Genomic DNA, 24,538 nt, shown 5'->3' on the forward strand with positions numbered 1-24,538 from the left:
TTATATCCTTAACATAAAAAATGAGGATCACAAAGAAATTTGGAAAGTTAAGCAAAGATATACAAAGCCAGTATGGGCAAGAATTTTTCCAACATCAATTATCCCAAAGCCTGCTCCTTTGTATCAGAAACTAAGATCTGAAATATAAAGGAGGGCTAGATAACTATCTTTTCAAATATTTCAAAAATGTCTATTTCAAATATGTCACACAGAGGAAGAATAAAGTTTCTTGTGCTCAGCCCCAGGAAACAGAACTACATCCATGAATGGAAGTTTTTAAAGACTGATATAGGCTTAGAATTTTTTAAAAATTCTAAAAATTATAGCTACACAAGAAAAAATGAGTTATCTTGGTAGATCTGAAATGACAATTTGTAAAAAGGCCTTAGGTCAGATTTATTTTGCCCTTTTTATAGATACCTGTTCCCAGAGGAATCTTTCTTTAACTTCATCACCTTTGTCTTACTGAGAAACTGGGGCCTTCAGGCTCTAAGGCAACTTATAGAAAATCCTCCTTCTAGTATCTCAGACTCTATATGGGTATAGATTTCTGCTATGGTGGGCAGAAACAGAACAAAGTAAACAAAAGAATTCATGAGGAGATGGATTTCAAATCTTTGCTCCTAGCACCTAGATCTGTTCATGCTGCCCATTTGTCCTATATGAATGGGAAAAATCTTGATAAATTGTAATAAAGAGGAAAATCAAAACTTAACACCCAAAGATATTGCTAAAAGGGATAAGATAGTTGAAAGAGGTAGAGCCACCAACTTACCTAGTGATCAGTCTTAGGGGACAGATACAAGGACCGATTTTATCAAAATAGGATGAGGAAGGCCAAATAGTGAAAGATGGCAGAGATGGCATAAAATCAATGAAAGAATTGCTTATGTCTTCTTACCATATGTCTCAGCTCTGGACATGTTCTTTTAGAGTTTTTGTTTATTTTATTTTTGTTTTCCATTTTTCCATGTGAATGGCTGTAGACTACTAAAGAATTCAGAGAGGTGATTTACTCCAGTGCATCTCCCCTTCTCCCCAATAATCCTCTCTTTTATAATATTCTTGAAATGGGTCATCTAGATTTTTCTGAAAGAACTCAACCAATAACTTCCTCCCAAGATAGCCAAGTCTATCTGCATGTAGCAATAATTTTTGGATGTTTTTCTTTATATCAAGCCTATATTTGTGTTTTTAAACTTTCCTTCATGATTTTAATTCTGCCTTCTGGGGCAGAGCAGAATAAACTTAATTCTTCAGCTTTTTAAATGTGACAGTCCTTCAAATTCTTGCAAAGACATTTACCTAGGCCCCCTTTAGACTTATCTTCTCCAGGCTAAACATCTCTAGCTTTTTTCTTTGATCCCCACAGGTCATGAACTTTTTTCCATCATGGTTACCTTCCTCTGGGCATTCTTTGGTTTATAAGTGTCAGTCCTAAAACGTGATGCCTAGGATCTACTACCACATGCTACATGGGTTCTGATCAAACCAGAGTTCAACCAGATTCTCAGTAGGATTATTTCTGGACATTCTGTACTGCTTCTAACATGACCTACAGTCCTATAAGCTCTTTTGGCTCTCACAGTACAACTGAGCCGATGTGCTTGCGAACCACTAAAAACCACATAGCTCCACCTTGTAACTAAAGCTAATTCTTTTAAACCTGACTAATACTCTTTACATCCATCCCTATTAAATGTCATCTTCTTTGATTTATCCAACATTCTAACCAGTCAAAATTTTTAAGATGACATACAATTATTAATGACTAACTGTTGGATCTGCTCATTCAACTTTTCCAAATCTACCCAATTATATTGTTGTTTAACCCAGATCTCTCCTTCCTTCCCATTAGAATAGAATGAGAGTGTTCATTAAATGCTTTGTTAAAATCTAAGTAAACTGTATCTATAACAATACTTTGATTTACCAATTTATCTTGTCCAAAAAAACATAACTAGTTATTAATGTAGCCATTCTGTCTTTCTGTGGTAATTTCTTCCTTTTCTTTGTACCAAGCATTCCTACATTTGCTCTTCTCCAATCCTCATGGCATGTATTCTACTCGCTACAATCTTTCAAACAATCTTTCAACATTCAAACAGTAGCTCAGTAACCACATCTGTTCTTTCAGAACCCTTAAAGCCTGATGATCAGGACCAGAGAATTTTACTATCATCCACTTATCTCTGATATTCGTTCTTAATAGTTTTGTTTATCCTTTCCAATCCAAATATCATTCTCCTTAACAGAAAAAACATATAAACCAAAAAGCAATACAAGAACCTAGCAATACTGCAGGTCTTTTATCACTGTCTCATCCATCTTTAGCAGAAGTACTTATTTGATCTTCCTCTTTTCCTTAGTTTTCTACCCTCATGGCATGAATGTGGGGGGGGCAATAAGTGCTTATTTCCCTTATATTCTTCAGGAGTCAGGTGGTATTTTAGAGTAGTCCTTTGTTTAGGAAACCACTGATACCCAGGAAATGGGGACTACACAATTCCAGTAAAAGATCTGCAGAGAGACAGGTTCCTAGTTACAGTTCCGGGTGCAATCTTTTACCAGCCTTAATTCAACCAAAGATTTGTTCAGAAATCAACAGAAATCTCAAATGGACATATAGGTACATATATGTACTTAAACAACATTTAGTCTCTCTATAATCTCTTGCAGTCTGACTTCTGTTCCATCTGCAATACTGAAGCTTAATCAAATAAATTAATTCAATAGACATCTAAGTGTCTATGGTATATAGAACACCAAGCTAGATTCTGAAGGATATACAAATTTGAGATAAAACAAAAATTCTCTCTCATTGAGATAATTCTAGTGGAAAAATACATCAGGAGAAATATACAATGTTACATGATGATACTTAAGAAAGTAATAAAATAAAATGCCATATTAAGGTTGAGAAGAAGAATCTACCAACAAAGAAGATTGGTTCATTGCCTCATTTAAGAGGCATTTTTAAATGCCTTTAAAGATGCACTGGATTTCAACAATTTCAGAGGGAAGAGATTGTAGAAATAGTGATCTCTATAAGCAAATATACAGAAGCTGGAGAATGCATATTTAAGGATGGAGAGGAGTCAGTATAGTTTTGCTGGGGCGGAACTACATGGAGAATAATCATCAAGATAAGTCTGAAAAGGTTTGCCATCTTATTGCAGAAAACTTTGAAAGCTAAGCAAAGGATTCTGACCTTTATATAAGAGGCAATATGGAGCTTCTTGTTTTTTTTTAAACAGAATAATAACATGTCTCAGAAATATTTTTTTTGTATAATTGTATAAAAGATGAATTGAATAGAGATAAGACAACCTATTACATTTGCAATAGTTTACAAAAATAATGAGAGCTTGAAGGAATTTAAGGATGGTGGGAATAGAGAGGAAGAAATTGATTCAAAACATGTTACATGGGTAGAAGAGATAGAGGTGAGGAGGAAGAATATCTCATGCATGGGGACAGCCTGACATGATTTCTTGAAGACAGTTGGGTGCCATAGTGGATAAGCACTGGAGTCAAATTCTACTACTTCTCTATTTCCTTCATTGGTTCTGCATCTTCTTTTTGACCCCTTACGATGAATGCTCTCCAGTGTTCAGCTCTTTGTCCTCTTTTATTCTTTCTATACACCTTTCGCAAGGCAAAGTCTTCTATTCCTATAGTTTCAAATTACATCACCATGCAGATTTCTTTCAAACCTATGCATTCAGCTCTGATCTCCCCAACTAATTTAGATTTTTAAAAAAATGTAAATAATATAGAAGCAGGGAGAGGCAACAGAAGAAAAATATGAGTGTAGCATGGGATATTATATGAATATTATCAGGATTGCTAAAGCTCAGAATGAGTTGAGGCTCCTTTCCTTCTCACCCCCTCCCCCAAACTAATTTTCCAGTCTTTTGCTAAGTCTTGTTTATTTTATCTTGGCAATATTTCAAACACTGCCACCACTCAAGTACAGGGTCCTTATTATTTTATATTTGTATGTATTTAATATTTTTAGATTATCTTAATAGCCTTCTGATTAGTCTTCCTGCCTCGAGTCTCCACCATTACAGCTAGTAAAGTGGTCTTCTTAAAGCATAGATCTAACCATATCACAATAGGCTTATTCAATAAACTTCAATGACTTTCTGTTGTCTCCAAGATCAAACATATGATACTCTGCTGGCTTTTAAAACCCTTTATAACTAGGTGTTTTTTTCCTTTCATGTCTTTACTCCTCTTTACATACTCTAAGGTCTAATGTCACTGGTCTCCTCTTTGCTGTTCCTTACACAAATTACCCTATTTTCCAACTCTCTGAATTTTTCCTGGCTCTGCCCCGTGCCTGGTATACTTTCTCTCCTAAACAATTCCTTAAGTCACAGCTAAAATCCTACCTTCTGTAAGAAGCCTTTCCCAGCATCCCTTAATGCTACTTCCTTCCCTCTGAGTTTACCTCTACTACACCCTGTGTATTGCACATATATGTTGTTTGCATATTGTCCACCTCCATTAAATTATGAACTTGAAGGTAGGGACTTTTTGCCTTTATTTTAACCCTAGTGTTTGGCACCATGCCTGGCACAAAGTTAGTGCTAAATAAATGCTTGTTAACTAACAACAAAAAGGTGTTTTAAAAAAATTATATTGGGGAGAAAAGGAGGATGAAAAAAGCAATAAAAATTTTGCTTGGGACAGAAAGAACAATGATAAATAATAAAAGAAAGAAGGTAAAGCTGCTCAATTTTTATTTTGTTTCTATTTTCTCAACAAAGGAGAACAATTTTTACATTAGAAATGACAAAAGAAAAATGGCTAACAGTATATATCTAGGATAAGTAAGTAGAAATTGAATGACCCCTTAACCTTCATGAATTCAAGTCACCAGATTCAGGTGCATGACATTTCTGGGACCTAAGAGAACTGGAGGTGATTGCAGAGTCACTGTCAGTGCTATGAGAGATCCTGGAAAATGTGGAAGAGGGAACAAGATTGGAAATAAGTAAATGTTAATCTAATTTTCAAAAAGGGAAGATAACAAAAACTGAAAAATATAGACCAATGAGCTTGGCTTCAATTCCTCAGAAAATTCTGTAAAGGTTCAATAAAAACATATTTAGTTGAATATCCCTAAAGGGAAAGCAGTCGTTGAAAAGCCAGCATGGTTTAATCAAGAGCCTGCTGGACTAACTTCATGCATTGACAAGATTTTTAGACTAGTAGACGAAAGGAATGCTATGGGTACAGTTTTCTTAACTTTTAGCAAATCTTTTGATAAAGTATCTCATACTATCTCATAACACTGATGTAGAGAAGATGGGGAGATATGATATCCAAGATAATTTTTCTGACATCATCTATTCAGAGGGCTCATTGAGTCATCCATAGACATATGCCGGGGATCTTCAGGTACACACAGTCAAATATGCAAGGGTCTTCTCACAAAAAGCCCCCCGTGCACCCCATCAAAATGGTGTTTCACTGGCACTGGGAGGCCCAGAGAGACAAACAACTCGTTCCCCAACCTAACTGCAGAAGAGGAGGCGCTGATCCAGCCTCCGGGCTCCGGAGTCGGCTTTTCCACCCACGCTTGCCTGTCCCGCAAGAACCGGAAACCTCAGTTTAGTTGCTAAAGACAGTAGGAACGGGAAGCCTGGGCTCCTCACACACCCTCGCGCAATTTTCCTGACCCTCTCAACCAGATTTCCTTTGAATTCCTCGGATCCGTTTCTTCCCACCCGCTCACCCGCTCCCAGTCTCCACAGGGCGTCCGGATCAGAGCTGGGGAAGTGTCACGGGCGGGGCTCGCGCAGGGTGGGAGCCGGAGGAGCTCTCGGAGCTTGAACTTGGGCAGAAAGAGAGAGGCGGAGAGTTTGGGGATGCGGGACGCGGTACAACCCGAGAAGAGACGGGGATGGAAGGGCGTGCGGGGCGGGGGCTCCGGAGAAGCCACCGGGAAGTGGGGACCGTGGGGAGGAGGAGTCCCCAGAGAAAGGGTGAGGATTTTGGGCTGCGGATGGGAGGAGGAGGTACGGAACGGAGGGAGAGAGAACCTGGAGCTTCTCCGGAGAGGTGCGGAGACGGGGCGCGGAGACGAGGGATGGGCGCGATGTTCTCCGGCTCCTCTGGAGAGAGGATCACTGAGGGATGGCAGAGAAGATGCGGGACGGGGAAGTGAGGTGGGGTGCGGGGAGGAGGTTTGTGGAGCTTGGGAGTGCAGAAAGCGGGGCAGCGGGACACCAAGCAATGTGGGGGGCAGGCTGCGGGCCCCCGGACCCGGGCCGCACTTACCACCACGCGGAGCAGTTGCACAAAAGGGGATAAAGTTCTTGGCCAACTGATAACCGCGCCTGCGCAGACCGAGCCTCGAACTTCAGGTCTTTCTGTCTGAGGTGTTTCCTCCCTCTTCAACCGGCCCTTCTGCTCCCTGAAGGCTTTCCCAGACCCGACCCGAGAAGCTCGAGAAGCCGGCGGGAGTGATCTGCGGCCTCCGGAAGGACAACCACCCCGCCCCGTCTTCAGAAGCTGTCGGCGAAATTCCTCCTAGGGGCTCGATCAAACTTTGCTCATTGGAAAATAATGTCTGTAATATTATCAATAAAAATATTGTTATCACTAATAACGGCTTATCGCTCTGTAATGCGCCTAGAATACAAAGCGCTTTCCTCACAATGATCCTGCGAGATAGATACTGAAACATTATTACCCTCATTTAACAGACGAGGAAGCCCAAATCCAGAGAGATTAGCTTCCGTTCTTAAAATCGAAGAATCCCAAATTAGGAGGAAATTCAGGCTGAAAGAAAAATGCATTCTTTGTACAACATGCTCATCAAGTGCTTGAATACCACATGGGCTGTGAACTTTACTTTTTAATACCTTTATTTTACTTGGTTCTTGGACTGCATGTTCGAATCGGTGTAACGTAACATGGGACCTCAGATGACAGGAGTTGGGAAATAAACTGTGAGAAATGATCAAAAAAAAAAAAAAAAAAAAAAGCTCTTAAAGACCCTGTAATTGGAACAAGTGTGCTTTAAATACTCCTTTTTGCAATAGCATTTTTTCCAAATACATCTAGATAGTTTTCAACACTCATTTTTGCAAAACTTTGTGTTCCAAATTTTTCTCTTCCTTTACCACTCTCCTACCCAAGACAGCAAGCATTCTGATATAGGTTTTTAAATACTTTTTAAAAATAGAATTTTGGGTTTTTTTGTCAAATTATCAAACTTTTTTTCTCTTTCCAATTTAGAATAAAAATAAAACAATTATGACAAATATTCATAGTCAACCAAAACAAATGTACATATTGGTCATGTCCCTCACTTGCTCTATCAGAAGATGAGTAGCTCTCTTCATCATCATCATCATCATCATCATCATCATCATCATCATCATCATCATCATCTCTCAACAATGTTGAGAATCATACTCTTAGATTAGACAGAAACTTAGGCTAAGAAAACAGGGAGTAGTTTGACCCTGCTTTGTGGTATCGAGCACATATTAGGCTTGAACACCATCTGTTGGTCTTTGTGTATTCTGCACTTAGATTATCTACTAAACTATTCCCTCTCTGCCAATGTAAAGCAGCTGTCACTGTATGTGGTCACTAACCTTTACACTTCAAATACCAGAAGGACATATGAATGAAATCTCTAGGATATTTGCTCTTTCTGAGCCAGCATTAAATTTATAAAGCTCACAGGAGATTACAAATATTACAAATAAAAACTGGAAGTCTGAGTTCAAGTGTCATAAAGAAGTAGGCTATTTGGTATAAGGTGAAAGGTGATCAGTTTGGAGATAAGAAGTAAATGCAAATCATAGAGTAATTCTTGGGTAATTCCTTTCATTGGAAATATTTGCCCTAACATCATGGGTGGGCTGTACAATATATGTTGTGGTTTATGACTTGTGATATTCTAGCTCATCCCCAAGTACAACCAGGTCCTAGCAGATACTTAGTTCTACAATGACTGTCACTTGGTTGGCCATAAGTGAATTGGTGACTCTAGGTACATATATTGCATACAGTTAGATGCATCTATAAATGCAAGGTGATCAGCAGCATTGTCTTATTGGGCTAATTTATTCCAATGGAAATAGACAAAACTGAATGACCCAAATAAAGGTATTTCATGCTAAACTCTGATTTAAAAATTTTTATATCATAGTCTCTTTCCTTTGTGACAGTTAACAAACCAACTAATTATCAGTTTCAACTGAAGAAGGTCCCCTTAATCTCTTAGAAAAAGCCTTTGCTATTAGGAGATTATTATCTTACATAAGCATCCAGTCAGGCCAAACAGATAGTTGCCTTTGGCTCCATTCATGGATCCTAGAGATAGCCATGCAAAAGCAATCTGCAATAGGCTTGGAACATTCTAAGAGCCTTTGTCCACTCTGTAAAAAGATGTCTGAGTTATCGTTAGTTTTTCAGATGCCTGAAATATGGTCTCTGGAGTCCCCTGCCGGAGGTTTTTAGAAAAGCAAAAGCAGTTTTATTACTGCTTCCTCAACTAGGGGTAAAAAACATGGGTCTGAATTGGACAAAAAGAACACTGAAAGCCAACCAGGTTACTTCATTAATGTCTTTTCAATACTGAAAGATTTGGGGTTCCATTTTTTTCTCCCTCTTTCCCTTACCTCTCCCCACCCAAGATAGCAAGCAATCTGATACATTATACATGTACAATCATTTTAAATATTTCTATATTTCTCATGTTGTAAAAGAAAAATCAGGACAAAAAAAATAAGAAGGAAAAATAAACAAAAAAGGTGAAAATAGTATTCTTTGATGCATATTCAGTCTCCATAATTATTCCTCTGGATTCAGGTTATATTTTCCATCCTAAGTCTGTTGGAATTGTTTTCACCACAATTCTGAGAAGAGCTAAATCTATCATAATTGATCATCATACAATCTTATTATTATGTATAATGTTCTCCTGCTTCTGCTCACCTCACTCAGCATCAATTCATATAATCTTTCTAGTCTTTCTGAATCAACCTACTCATCATTTCTTATAGAACAATAATATTACATCACATTCGTATACCATAACTTATTCAGCCATTCCTCAATTTATGGGCATTCATTCAATTTCTAATTCCTTGCCACTTCAACAACAACTGCTATATACACTTTTGTACATGTGACTCTTTCTCCCTCTTTTATGATCTTTTAGGGTACAGACCATGTGAGTGTCTGTAAAGGTCCAAGATGGAAGAGTCTAACACAATTTAATTTAATTTAGCAAACATTTATTAAGCAGCAAGACATTATCTTTGGTGTTGAGACAAAAAATGAAATAGTTCCTACCTTCAAAAAGTACATTCTATTGGTAAAGGGAAACACTTATAGTCAAGCAAAATAAATTTCCCCATCAGCCATGTTGTCCCCCAAAATATTCCCCAATCTGCGTTATTTCTCTCATTTGATATGGGTAATATCTCTTTTCTGAATTTTTGGCTGATCACTCTCAATCCTAGTTCTCAAGGCTTTCAAAATTGCTTGTCTTTACAATGTAGTTATTGTGTTAATTATCCTAGTATCAGTTTATACAAGTTTGCCCAGTCTTTTCTGAAATTATTCCTTTTATCATTTCTTACAGAACAATAACATTCCATTGTATTCATATACTATAACTTGTTCAGCCATTTCCTGGTTGATGGAAATGCCCCTCAGTTTCCAGTTCTTTGACACTACAAAGAAAAAGCCACTGCAAATAGTTTTGCATGTGTGTCTTTGTCTGATCGCTCTAGTAGTAAAGACCACTGGCAGTATTGCTAGGTCAAAGGGTATATGCAGTTTGAGAGTTTTTTTGGGCATAGTACCAATTTACTTTTCAGAATGGCTATATCAGTTCACAGTTGTACAAACAGTGCATCAATATACCTGTTTTCCCATAGCCCTCCAGTGTCTATCACTTTCCTTTATTTGTCAACTTTGCTAATCTTATGGGTGATACCTCAGAGTTATTTTAATCTACATTAAATTGATAGAAAAATACTGATAGTATTTTAGAGCATTTTTATATGGTTGTTGATAGACTGAACTTCTTTCTCTGAACACTGACTTTATTTTCTTTAACCATTTATCAACTTGTGAATGGTTCTTATTGTTTTAAATTTGAGTCAATTCCCTATATATCTTAGAAATTAGCCTTATCATATCTTCAACATAAAGAAGATCCATGACATGTGTCAGAGGCACTATTCAAGCTCTAGGTTCTGTCCTCTTTCCACAATAGTGTGCTGTAACTCCTTAGCAGTGGACTCTGAATTAGAACACCTGTGTTCAAGTGCCAGCTCTGCCACTTGGCAGCTGCATGACTTAAAGTAAATCACTTTAGGTTTCTGAGCTATCAGTTACTTCACACATTCCCTCAGAAGCTATTGTGAGGATTTAATAGAGTAATATAGATTGAAAATACTTGGCTTGTACTCATAGATCATTATATACATACAATATATCATTATACTATATATATTATATATGTGTGTATATAATATATATACATATGTGCATTTGTATTTATATATAGTTATCTTTATATATCACAAAAAGTCAATGCAGTTTTAAATGATTAAAGTTTTGTGGAAATATACATATAAAGACATACCTGTATGAACATATACATGGGATTTTTATTAAGATTTTGGTCAACTTTATGATAATCATGAGTTTTAGAGAACTCTGGGAGGTTTCTCCCATAGTTGGTATCCATAAGGACAATAAAACAAATGTGTGGGTTTCCTATATGTTATAATTTGAGGGAAGCCAGAAGCTCTTTCTCTATTAATGAGACATTGTTGTATATTGGTGAGGGTCAATTAGTTAACACGTATTTATTAAATACTTATGATATGCTATGTTCTGTGCCAAACTCTGAGAATAAAAAGAAAGTAAAAAACATAGTCTATGACCTCAAGGAAATTATATTTTAATGGGGGAGGGAGGCATGCAAAAATTAGGTAATATAAGATAGAAGTCATGGTCTTATCATCAATCAATAAACATTTATTAAGCACCTACCATGTGCTAGGCACCATATTAGGTGCTAGAGATCCAAAAAAAGACAAAATATAGTCCCTGTCCGCAAGGAGCTTACAGTCTAATGGGTGAGATAACATGCAAGCAAATATGTTCAGAACAACATATAATACAGCATAAAAGAAAAATACTTGACAGTGAAGGCAGTCAAATTAGGAGGACCTGGGGAATACTTAATGTACAAAGTGAGATTTTAGTTGGGACTTGTTGGAAGCCAGGGAAGTTAATTATTGAAGCAGAAGAGGAAGGCATGGGGGACAGTCAGAAAAAAAATCTGGGAGCTGAGAGATAGTTTCTTATTTGTGTAACAGTCAGGATCATTGGACTGAAAAGCATATGTTAGGGAAGAAAAGTGTGAGAAGATTGGGAGGCAGGAGAGGCTTGGTTATGAAGGGCTTTGAATATCAAACAGAATATTTTGTATTTGATCCTGCAGACTATATAGGGAACCTTTGAAATTTATTAAATGTGGATTAAGTGTTAAATCTTTGCTTTAGAAAAATCACTTGTGACTGAATAAAGATCTTCCAGGAGTGAGGAGAGGCTTGAAGCAGGCTGACTAACTTGCATGTTATTGCAATAATTCGGGCAGGTGGTGATGAGAACCTACACTAGAATGGTGGTACTGCCAAAGGAGAGAAGGATTGATAAAGGTAAAATTGACATGCCTTGGCAACAAACTGACTATGGCTAGAGATAGTGAGAAATCCAGGATGGATGGCTCTTACATGTGGAGTCTGGACAATTACCTAGCAGCAGTGAGAGCCCAGTTGAGATTGTATAATAGAAATTTATTTGTAATAGACTCAATCAGAAAAGTGATTTCCTCCACTTTCAGTTAACAGTATTTGTGTAAAAGTAAAGGTGACAAATGAGCCAAAGCTTAGGCTTAGCTGGACATAATAATATGAAAAGGGGGAGGCAGGAGATTCAAAAGAAGAGGGCAGCATAGAGTTGAATTAGTTCATCACAGGGTCAAGATGGGGAGAAAAAAGAATGGATAGTACAGGAGAGATGGCTGAGGAAATAATTGAGGGGTCAAAGCATTGGAGATCATAGTACAAAGAGTAGGGTCTTACAAAAGACAAAAAGCTCATGAGAAGTGAATAGACTGATGAATTTAGTGGTTAGGGTTTTTGAGGCAAAATTATTATATATGTTGAAGTTCCTTAGTATGAGGGCAGGAATTGAGGAGGAGATAAATATTGTGAGCCAGGTATTGAATCACTGAGGAAAGATGAAAAGTAACCCGAGGATTTGTAGATAATTAGGATTTTTGATTGGGAAGCTCTGAGTTCAAGTCTTATATCTGACATTTGTTAAATCATATAACCCAAGACAAGTTACTTTGCTTTATGAGTTTCACTTTTCTCATCAGTACGATGGAGAGGATAATATTTGCACTACCAACCTTCTGAGGATATTAGGAAAAAAGTATTTCATAATCTTTAAACACAATAGAATTGTGAATTGTTATTAAAATGTCACTACCATAACTCTTATACTTCTGTCTCTCCGTGCCTAGAATTTTACCTTAAACGTAATTAACTCCCTTGATCCTTATTTTAAAATAAAAATTCAGTAATACTTTAAGACATTATTATGTACATATCCATCTTTGAGGCTCTCATGTCTCTCTTTTCCACACATACCCCCAGCGCCAGGCACATTGCTCTACAAACTGTAAGGATGTTAATAAAGGTTCATTCATTGAATTGAATAATCATTTTATTATTGCTTATGATAAGAGGCACGAGTTTTCAAGGATTAAACCAGCAAAACACAAAGTTGGAAAAGCTACAAGTTTAGGTCTAACAATTGGTTGAATGTTTGTCAAAGAACCAGTCCAGCTGAGTGCAGAGAAGTTTATTACCAGGGAGTTGGCCTCCAGAGAATGAAAGTCTTTGCCTACAGCAATTCATTATGGTCATCTACTAAAGTAGAGGGATTGAGACTTACCACAGATCCCTGAAATGTAGAAATACTATTGGTGGCAACTAGGTGGTACAGTGGATAAGAAGACTACACTTGGAATCAGAAAGATCTGAATTCAAATCCTTTCTGAGACAATTAGTTGCTGTATAACCCTGGGCAAATTATGTAACTTCTTGTCCTCAATTTCCTCATCAATAAAATGGTGATAATTTTCAAAATTAAAAAATACTTTTAAAAAAATACATTTTTTTAAAAACTGAAATTTTGAAAGGTTTAGAAAGACTTACATGAACTGATGCTGAGTGAAATGAATAGAACCAGAAGATCGCTGTACACTTCAATGCTGTATGAAGATGTATTCTGATGGAAGTGGGTATCTTCAACATAAAGAAGATCCAACTCACTTCCAGTTGATCAATGATGGACAGAAACAACTACATCCAGAGAAGGAACACTGGGAAGTGAATGTAAATTGTTAGCACTACTGTCTATCTACCCAGGTTACTTATACCTTCGGAATCTAATACTTAACGTGCACCAAGAAAATTGGATTTACACACATATATTGTATCTAGATTATACTGTAACACATGTAAAATGTATGGGATTGCCTGTCATCTAGGGGAGGGAGTAGAGGGAAGGAGGGGATAATTTGGAAAAATGAATACAAGGGATAATGTTATAAAAAAATTACTCATGCATATATACTGTCAAAAATTTTTTTATAATTATAAAAAAAAATCAGCCCTATCAGAGAAGCTTTCTACAGGAATAGGTAGGTGGTGCAGTGGATAGAACTGTGAAATCAGGAAGACTCATCCACATGAGTTCAACTAATTGGCTGTGTGACTTTGGCCAAGTCACTTAACCTCTGTTTGCCTCCATTTCCTTTTCCATACAAAAAACTGGAAAAGAAAATGGCAAACCAACTACTCTAGTATCTTTGCCAGGAAAATTTCAAATGGAGACATGAAGAGTCAGACATAACTGAAAAACAACTGAACATGTGCCAGCACTAGGCAAAGTGCTCTGAATACAGAGAAAGGCAAAAGACAATTCCTGCCCTTAAGGAGTTCACAGGTGGAAACAACATAAAAATGAAAACAATATATGAGATAAATAGGAAATCAAAAGTAAGAGCCTCTATGTCCTTATCTGCAAAATGATGATAATAATCCTTGTACTAGCTCAACATGCTTGTTTTGAAGTTGGGTCTATGCAAACATCAAAGTGCAACGTGAAAGTGGATTATTATAAACCTCATTATTTAAAAAAAAACAAATATCTTATCTCAAAAACCCCCCAAAACCCAAAACAACAAAACAAACAAACCAAAAAACCAAACAGCCAGAGAAAATACCCTGTTTGTGAAGTGGCCAAGGCAGTGTCATTAATAAAATGTGTGGGTCTGGAATGGGGGGGAAGAATGTGGTGGTCCACAAAATTTTTTTTAATTAATTTTTATAATTATAACATTTTCTTTGACAGTACATATGTATAGGTAGTTTTTGTTTTTGTTTTTTTTACAACATTATCCCTTGTACTCCCTTCTGTTCTGAGTTTTTCCCCTCCTTCCCTCCACCCCTTCCCCTAGATGGCAGACATTCCCATACATATTAAATATCTTATAGTATATCTTAGGGGTGGTCCACAAATGTAAGGAGAAGTGTCCAGGAGAAGAGGGTGATTGGCAGTGCCAAAGGCAGTAGAGAGGCCAAGAAGATGGGCCCGAGAAAAGGCCATCAGACCCGGCATTTGGAGATCATCGGCCACTTGTGGAGAGCAGTATTGCTGGAGTGATGAGGTCAGAAGCAGTGCTGTCAAAAGGTAAGAAGGAAGTGAAGGCCTCCCTTGTAAACAGTCTCCAGGAATTTATTCTCAAAAGACAAGAAAGGATCATAGTTAGCAAAGATCAAAGAATCGAGTTTTTTGAGAGGAGGGAGATATGGGAATGTTTGTAAATGATAGACAATGATAGAGTAGATTTGACAGGAGGCAATCTGTTGAAGGAAACAGGAAGGAATGGGATCTCTTAAGCACATGGAGTGTAGTCTTTGTAAGCAGTAAAACAGGGAAAATGAGGGATAAATGAGGAAATAAGGGAGAGGGGAGAAGAGAAAGCTCATAGCAAAAGGCTTTAATTATTTCTGGAAAATATGAGGCAAGGTTCTCAACTGACAGAGTGGAAGGAAATGGAGACATAGATTTTGAGGAATTATTAAAAATTTGGAAGACCTGATGTGGAAAGTAGGATAGTGAGTTGATGAGGTAGATACAGTAGGACTGCCTAGCATCACTTAGGATATAGTTAAAAGTACGTAACACTAATTTGTAGTGGACCCAATCAGAATAGTTGCATGATTTTCTCTTCTTTCATTTAGCAATATGTATGCAGGAAGGAAGGAAACAGATGGTGGAAGTGATTCAAGGCTGAGGTGTGGGTGGGAATAGGTAACAAAATGATAAGGGGACTAAGGACTCAAGAGAAGAGAGCAGTATAAATTTGAATAAATTTGACTATAAAGGGACAAGATAGGAAAACAAAGACAGTTTTGTCTCATACAGGAGAGAGGTCTTGTAGAGAACTGAAGGGTTAAGGCGTTGGAGGTCACAGTGTGAGTGAAGAGTTAGATTTGGTAAGAGAAACCCGAAGGAGAGGTGAAAAGCCAATAGACTATAATTAGAAATAGTGATTTCAGAATTCTTAAACATGGAGGTGGTACATTTGTGAGTGATGGGAAGATCAAGGGTGGTTAAGATGAGTTGGAATAGGATGTTATGTGAAGTAAATAGGTTGAGGAATTGATTGATTAGGGTGGTTGAGGAAGTCAATATGTATATTATAGTTCCCTAGTAGAGCTGCCTGGAGTTAGGAAAACTCATCTTTTTGAGTTCAAATTTGACCTAAAACACTAGCTGTATGAACCTAAGCAACTCACTTAAAGCTGTTTGCTTTAGTTTCTTGCCAGCGAAATGAATTGGAGAAGGAAATGGCAAACCACTTCAATATCTTTTTCAAGAAAACCCTAAATGGAATCACAAAAAGTCAATATGACTGAAATGACTGTACAAAAATAATAAATATTCTCAATATGAGGGCAGGAATTAGGGAGAGAAAAATTGTGAGCTAAGTACCAAACTCCTTGAAGAAGAAGAAAAGTGTGCTGTTGCTTGTGCTTCCTTCTTAACTACCTTTTATTTTCTTTAGGCATTTTAAAATTTTAAAATTACAATCTCTCATATATATATATATATATATATATATATATGTATATATATATATATTTGTATGTGTATATGTCTACCTGTCTCTTATTTCTCTCTGGGTCTTTCTCTGTCTCTCTTTCTCCTCCTCTTTCATTACTGTTGTTAATCTTCCTTCTTTCAAACGCATCTTTCTCATTTAAAAAGTGGAAGATTAAGGGAAAATATGCCATTGTACTTCATTCTTGAAGAGGACCAATGACATCACCAGTGATATCTTGATACCCATGAAGTGGATTTAAACATAAAGTTGTCAGTTTCATTCTCTCTTCCAGAGTCGTTAAAGTTCTGTAACAGGACAAAAGTCAACATAACTGGTGATGGTTTGGGATGCAGTGGATGATCTTGGCATCTTTGATGTTGACCAAGCTCTAAATGATCCATAGTATCCACTTCAGTAACAAATAAGCAAAATCAAGTGCAATAAATTCAGTGTTCATGTCTAAAAATGTGTCTCTCTTGTGTTCCTAATCTTTCTATCAGAAGGCAGGTCATGGAATTGATCAGAATTCTTAAGTCTTTCAAAACTGTTTTTCTTTTGACTGTTGCTGTCCTTGTATATTCTCCTGGTTTCACTGCCACTTTACTGTTTGAGTTCAAATGTCCCATGTTCTTTGAACCTCTTCATTTCTTAGAGCACAATAATAATTGCATTTAAATACCACAATTTCTTTAGCCATTTCCAATGGTCTAAGAGGCCATCTTATGCACTCTTAGATTCTAGATCCTTTCCCCTTCCTTTTAATCTGCCTTTCAGGATCAGAAAGTTTGTTTTGCTTGTGACTATTCTCTTCCCATTACTTTCCTCCCTCCTTATTCTTGCTTGTTTTTCCATTGACTTTGATATATTTCTTCATCAAATGAACATATTTTCCACCCTCTTTTGTCTATTTCAGACAAGTAAGGTTTATCTCATTCCCAGTTACTCTACCCTTTAATTTATCTTTGTATACTTTTCTTCTTAGGCAATCCAATTATGAAAAAAACATATCCTTACAATTTCTCAAATAAATTTGCCTTTCTAGGTCCCTTTGGATTCTTGCACTTGTGCTCCAAAATTCCTACTCAAATCTGGTCATTTCCTTCAGAAATGCTTGAAAGACCACTGTTCCATTAAATATTATTTTTTCCCTAGAAGAACTGTATTCAGCACTGCACAGTATCATTCTTCTCTCTTGCCTTTTGGAATATTGTATGCCAAGAACTCTTCTCATTTATAAATAGAAGTGATTAGCTCTTGTGTGATCCTGACTGAACTTCCTTTTTCTGGATGCTTATGGTGTTTTTTCTTAAGAAGTGGGAGTTCTGGATTTTGGCTGTGACAAATGAGGAAATCAAAAGCCTTTGGTTCTTTTCCTTTTGGGGTTTCTTTCCACGGATGATAAATGGATTTTTCTCCTATTTTTACTTTACTCTCAGGTTCTAATAGATTCAGGCAGTTTTCATTAATAAGTTCTTGAAATATAGTGCCCTAGGCCTTTTATTAATCATGGTTTTCAGAATTCTATGATTCTTAAATTGCTTCTCTTTGATATTTCTTAGGACAATTGTTTTTTAACATCAGTTATCTTGCAATTTCTTAAATATAGTTTGATTTTGTCTGACTATTTTTTGTTGCCTCATTTGTTTTCTATTTGATCTAATTTTCATGGAGTCAATTTCTTGTATATGGTTTACTACTTTGTCTTCTAGGTTATTTTGCTCCCAATTCTTGAGATTTTATTTCATTCTTTTTTTTATTCCTTCTGGATATTAATGTAGTATTGGAAAGTCTAGATTTACTTTTTATTATCTTTTTACAATTGCAGAATTGCTCTCTCCTTTTTTAGGAATGGCTAGATTTGCAATGATTTTTGGTAAGTTGTCATCTTTCCAGCTTTAATTGCTGGATTGTGGCTTTGTGCCATATCCAAATCCCTGCTGCACTTTTGGATGAGGTGGTCAACCCTGCTTTGTCTCAGTCTACATCTGTGCTGACTTCAATCTTTAGGATTAGTTCCCTCTGGATCTCTGAGATTCACAGCGCTGAATCTCAACAGCCCTTTCTAATATCTCAAAATTGTTTTAGACATTGCAGAGCTTCTGGACCTGAGTCATGTAGGTCAAAATAGTACTAGTCTGAGATACCAGGTTGGTCACTGGATCCATGTCTGTTGTTGCCCCTGGAGCTTCTAATCTGGGATTTAATAAGCACCTTGGACATTTTTTCTTTTTCTATTCTATTCTCTTTCTATTCCTTTTCTCTATCTAAGCACATAATAATCTATAATCTACAAGGTTCTGCGTCCAGAGAGAGCAAGGAAGGAGGAAAAAATCCTTGAGAAATATGTCTCTTTCAGATCATGTTGGCATTGCTGTGGTGGAGAAGTTCCCTTTCCCTATGGATTTCTGGGTGACTTTTTGTGAATTTTTAGGGTGGAAGAAGTCAGTATAATTTTATTGGATTTTTTTAATCATGCTTTTGTCTGAGATGATCTTTAGGACTTTGCTGAAGTCATTATATGGAAGGTGACACTTTGTATCCCTAACAGGAAGTTATCTGGGAAGAAATCTGCAAAACTCTTTTTGAAGTCCTCACAACAGGTCTAGGCACTCTTCCATCAAGGTTACTACCCAATTGCATGAAATCTCTCCCAATTTTGTAATAATAAATACCACCTAATCTGCAAAACTCTTAAAGAATCCACAACAAGTAAAGCACTCTGCCATCAAATTCATTTTTCAATCACATGAAACATCCTAATTTCCTATTGATAAATATTATTGTGAAGGGCAGCTAGGTGATGCAGTAGAGAGCACCACCCTGAAGTCAGGAGGACCTGAGTTCAAATCCAGCCTCAGACACTTAACACTTCCTAGCTGTGTGATCCTGGGCAAATTACTCAATTGTCTTAGCAAAATAATAATAATAATAATAAATGATAATAATGATGATGATGATAAATACTATTCATACCTGATCTGATGAAAAGTATGGGGCCAAGTCTGAGAGACAAAATTACACAAACTGCTATGGCTTAGGAAAGTTCTTTCTTCCCTTTGTCATAAGATCATGGATTTAGATCTTGAATGGGTCTTAGATATCTGATTCAACCCCCTCCATTTTACAGATGAGGAAACTAAGGGCCATAAAAGTTAAATGACACCTCAATCTCATACAGATAATAAGCATTTGGGCTAGGATTGATCCTCTGACTATAAACCTAGTGCTCCTTCTACTGTACTACACCATCCTTAGAAAACAGCAGTGTCATAATCATAAACTCATATGACAAACAGCAATTGCTATAGAAAACATGGAAATGATTTTGAGCATAACCTGCTCAGGGTATTTAGCTTAAACTATAATCCTTACAATCAGTGCTTATAATTGCTACACATATTATAATAATAAAAGTAAGTATTTTTTATGAAGTATACTATCTGCCAAACACTGGACTAAGTACTTGGCAATTATTATTTCATTTGATCCTCACAACAATCCTAGGAGATAGGTATTATTATTCTCATTTTACATATGAGGAAACTGACAAACAGAAGTTAACAGACACCCATGAACATAGTTAAATTTCTGGAACTGGATTGGAAGTCAGGTCTTCCTGACACTCTATCCACTGCACCAATATAAATTAGTTCTATTTTGGGTACATAAAGGATAGGTGAAAAGAATTGTTCAAGTAATCCTATCAATTTTCCTTTGTTATTCAGCAGAGAATGATCTTTTTTTTTTTTTTAATGACTTATGTAGTAAATAGCCATTTTACCAAAGAGAAAAAAAAGGACAGACACATTGAATTTACATATCTTAATGAGGTTTATTTTAAGTTTTTAATTATTCTTTACCACCAGAAGTCTTGGTAGGTTTAGATATGGAGGTGCTATGGTTCTTCAAGTATGCATTTTGAATTGGTTCTCCATCAGTTGTTTGGGCAGTGCAGGGCCCTGAAGTTTCATTTTAGTTCAGAGGCATGAATTTTGAGGGCAACTGCAAGACAGATAGTTTATGTGGCCTCCTAGCTTCCTTATTACTCACATTCTTATTCTATCTTAGTTGTATGTCTGTTTTCCTTACTTCCTAGGGTTCAAAGGCAGTGATTAATGAGAAGGTAAGGCATATCACTCTACTCCCAGTTCTAATTCTGGTATCTTTGAGCATTGTAAATGAAGAAGGGGACAAAGAAGGGAGAACATGAAGAGTGGGAATGGAGTCTCATTTACCCCATAGGTAACTTTGCAAATTTATTAGGATTGTTCTTCTGGTCCTGGATGGGATCCAAGAAACTACCTCAGAATCAAAGGCTTCCAGAAAGACTGGAGTAGTCTTTAAATAAGGGATTTTAAAGTCAGGAAATATAAACTTGGCAAAAAGAAGAACAAATTATCATGAAGTTGTTGACTTAACTCAACTATTTTCAACCAGCATTCAGGAACTAAAGCATGCTATCCAGCCAGGCATAGTAATGAGTAAACATTCATTCAGGACCTTTGTTTAGCATTTCTGAAATGTCTTGCACCTATGGGATGGATCAGTAAAGGATATGAAGAGGGGAAGCAATATTAGGTCCTTAACACAATTTATTCACATAACCTTTGAGCCACCTCCCTACCAAACATAGCAGTGTGACAGGGAAGAATAAATAAACTCTACTTGTTGGATATCCCAACCCTGAATGAACAACAGAACCTTAGGGGAAGATCAATGATAACAAAATTTTCAAGAATAAACCATTCTTGGCAGCTAGGGGGCGTAGTGGATAGAGTACCAGCCCTGAAGTCAGGAAGACCTGAGTTCAAATTTGAACTCAGATACTTAGCACTTCCTAGCTGTGTGACCCTGGGCAAGTCACTTAATCCCAATTGCCTCAGCAGAAAATAAATAAATAAACCACACTATCTTTCATTACCATCCCTCCTCCAGTTACAGACAAACTGGATGTTGGCTAAATTTGATCAGTGATATAATAACTGCAGACTTGAGAAATAGACATCTTAAATTCAGCATGTTTCAATGTGAATTTATTATTTTTTACCTCAAACTCTTTACCTTATTCTTAACTGCCCTATAGATAACCAGGATGGTAATCTAGGTTTCATTCTTTATTTCTCACTTTCTCTTACTGCTTATCTCCATTTAATTATTTCTTAACAAGCCCTGTTCATCCAACTTTGCAGCATCTCTTGAATACACTTCCTTTTTTCTATCACTTCTACTCTTTTATTGCAGGCCCCGAAAATCCTATCCTAAACTATTTCAATAGCCTTCTGGCTAGACTTCTGGACTCAAGGCTCACCCCTATTTTAGCCCACCCTCCATTCTGCTATCAAAGGGATCTCAAAGCAAAGGCCTGTCATCCCCTCTGCCCCACTACCCCTTACTTCCAACATGAAATATAAAGTCCCTCTATTAGGCTTTTAAATCTTCATGCCCCGGCCTCCTCCTACCTTCGTCTCCTCACACTTTATTCTCCTTCACTTCTACTACCCAGTGACACTAGCCTCCTGGCTACTCCAGGCAGAAGACACTTCATCTCCTGACACTGGGTATTTTATTTGGGTCTTGTCTAGGTCTGGGAATTCCCTTTCTCTCTTTCTCTACCTCCTTGCTTCCTTCAAGTCTCAGCTAAAAGTCTATTCTCTGAAAGAAAATTTTCCCAATTACACTCTTGAAATTAACTCCAATTTATTCTGTAAAAATTTTGGTTTCTACAATGTTGCTTGCATGTTGCCTCTCTCATTAGACTGTGAGCTCCATGAGGTCAGAGACGATCTTTGCTTGTATTTATGGCCTTAGTGTTTACTACAGATTGCCACAGAGTAGGGCACTTAATAAAATAAATGTTTGTGGATTTGGCTTCATACAGATGAGTCCCAGATCTACTTATCTTACTCTATTCTCCTCTGAAACTCAGCCCTGCATCACTAACTCCTTAACAGACATTTCTAAATGGACACCCTAAGGACTTCTCAATTTCAACATATCAGAAATAAAAACTCATTTATCTTTTTTTCCTCAAATCCTCCCTTTTCACTAACTTCCCTCATACTATTGAGAGCACCCATCATCCTTAACTCTGTTCTCAAGCTCATTCCTTACATCAAGTCAATTGCCATGTTTTGTCAATTCTACAATGTCTTAAATCGGTTCCCTCTTCTCCATTCACAAAACCCCTCCAATTTAAGCCTTCATCAATCACCTTCACTTAGATTATTTTAGTAACTTACTATTGGCCCAATCTCCAATGTGCACCCTCTACAATTTACCTCCACTATCTTTTAAATTGATATTTCTAAAGTACAGGTTATTGTCACTCCTCTGCTCAAGAAGTTGCCTCTGGGATAAAAGACAAAATTCTGTTTGGCTTTAAAGGCAATTTATGTGACCTATTATTATTTCTTTAACTGGCTGATTTACATGAATTATAAAAAACTTCAAAGTGGAAATTAAATATAGTGTTATGTATTATCTTTCTTATATAAAGGCAAATTAATGGCTAAGATGACAGGAAAAGATAATAACGAATGTTGGAGGGAATGTGAGAAAACTGGGATACTGATACATTGTTGGTGGAGTTGTGAATAGTTACAACCATTCTGGAGAGCAATTTGGAACTATGCTCAAAAAGTTATCAAACTGTGCATACCCTTTGATCTAGCAGTGTTACTACTGTACTGGGCTTATATCCCAAAGAGATCTTAAAGGAGGGAAAGGGACCCACATGTGCAAACATGTTAGTGGCAGCTCTTTTTTGTAGTGTCAAGAAACTGGAAACTGAGTGGATGCCCATCAACTGGAGAATGGCTGAATAAGTTACGGTATATGAATGTTATAGAATATTATTGTTCTGTAAAAAGTGATCAACAGGATGACTTCAGAAAGGTCTGGAGAGACCTACATGAATTGATACTGAGGGAAATGAACAGAATCAGGAGATCATTATACATGGCAACAATAAGATTATATAATGATCAATTCTGATGGACATAGTTCTCTTTAACAATAAGATGATTCAAAACAATTCCAATTGTTCAGTGATGAAGAGAGCCATCTACACCCAGAGAGAGAACTGTGGGAACTGAGTATGGCCCACAACATAGCATTCTCACCCCTGTTGTTGTTTGCTTGCATTTTGTTTTCTTTCCCAGTTTTTTTCCTTCCTTCTTGATCCAATTTTTCTTGTGCAGAAAGATAATTGTATAAATATGTATATATATATATATATATATATATATATATATATATATATATATTGGATTTAAAGTATATTTTAACATATTTAACATGTATTGGACTATTTGCCATCTAGAGGAGGGGAGGAAGAGGGGATAATTTGGAACAGAAGGCTTTGCAAGGCTCAATGTTGAAAAGTTACCCATGTATATGTTTTGTAAATAAAAAATGTTAATTAAAAAAAATAAAGGCAAATCAGATATCAGTCTCCTGATAAGGAATGTGTGATCTTATACCATTTCAATTAGAAAATTAGATCCAATTTTCATTATTTAAACTTCAACTCGAACAATGTAATGTGCTATTTGCATTGGTTTAGTCCAATTGCTCTAAAAGATTTTTACATTATTTTCTTTATTTAAAAAATCTTACATATGTAAACACATATATATGTATACATTTATTAAAATATGTATATGCATATGTACATATATGTGTGTCCATACATAATACATATTTAGAAAACCTGGAACATAACTAAATTTCATTTGAAAACTGAAACCAGCACACTTTATATTTAGACTTCAAATGTGACAGGAATGTGAGAGGAAACCAGTAAATATAGTAGGAGAGAAAGAAATAAATGAGAAAATAACACTACAAACTCATAGTGACAAACTGTTGCACATAAACTTATGCTTGGTCTGCTTAGACTACATTGGAAGATGGTGTTCCCTTCTAGGATTTTAGTAAGGATATTTGCAAGACAGAATTCAACCAGAGGTGAATCATTAGAATGATGAAGGGAATAGAAAGCTTTTCATAAAAGAATCAGTTAAAGAAATTGTAAATGTTTAGCCAGGAGAAGATTAGAAAAGACATGACAGTTGTCTTCAGTTAGAAGACAAAATTAAGAATAATAAATGAAGTGACAGAGAAGATGGATTAAGTATTTATTAAGTGCTTACTTTGTGCAAGGCACTGTGCTAAGGACTGGGAGTAAAAATACAAGCAAAAAAAAAAAAAAGACAATCTCTATCCTCAAGGAGCTTACATTCTAATGGCAGAAGACAGCATATAAAAGAGAAATATGGTTAAAAAATAGAT

At 36.5% G+C, this 24,538-nt stretch overlaps 1 protein-coding gene across 1 annotated transcript in view; it reads right to left on the reverse strand.

Annotated features, from left to right (window-relative positions):
- Positions 1-24,538, reverse strand: part of LOC141552915 (uncharacterized) — a 64,145-nt gene that overhangs the window by 19,006 nt on the left and 20,601 nt on the right. The window contains exons 6-8 of the mRNA XM_074284830.1: positions 5,899-6,546; positions 5,742-5,848; positions 5,529-5,597 (exon numbers count right to left, since the gene is read on the reverse strand). Coding sequence (XP_074140931.1) covers positions 5,529-5,597; positions 5,742-5,848; positions 5,899-6,546 — 824 coding nt within the window. The remainder of the gene's footprint in view (positions 1-5,528; positions 5,598-5,741; positions 5,849-5,898; positions 6,547-24,538) is intronic.

Source organism: Sminthopsis crassicaudata, chromosome 2 (genome assembly GCF_048593235.1).
Source record: "Sminthopsis crassicaudata isolate SCR6 chromosome 2, ASM4859323v1, whole genome shotgun sequence".
Classification (NCBI taxonomy): domain Eukaryota; kingdom Metazoa; phylum Chordata; class Mammalia; order Dasyuromorphia; family Dasyuridae; genus Sminthopsis; species Sminthopsis crassicaudata.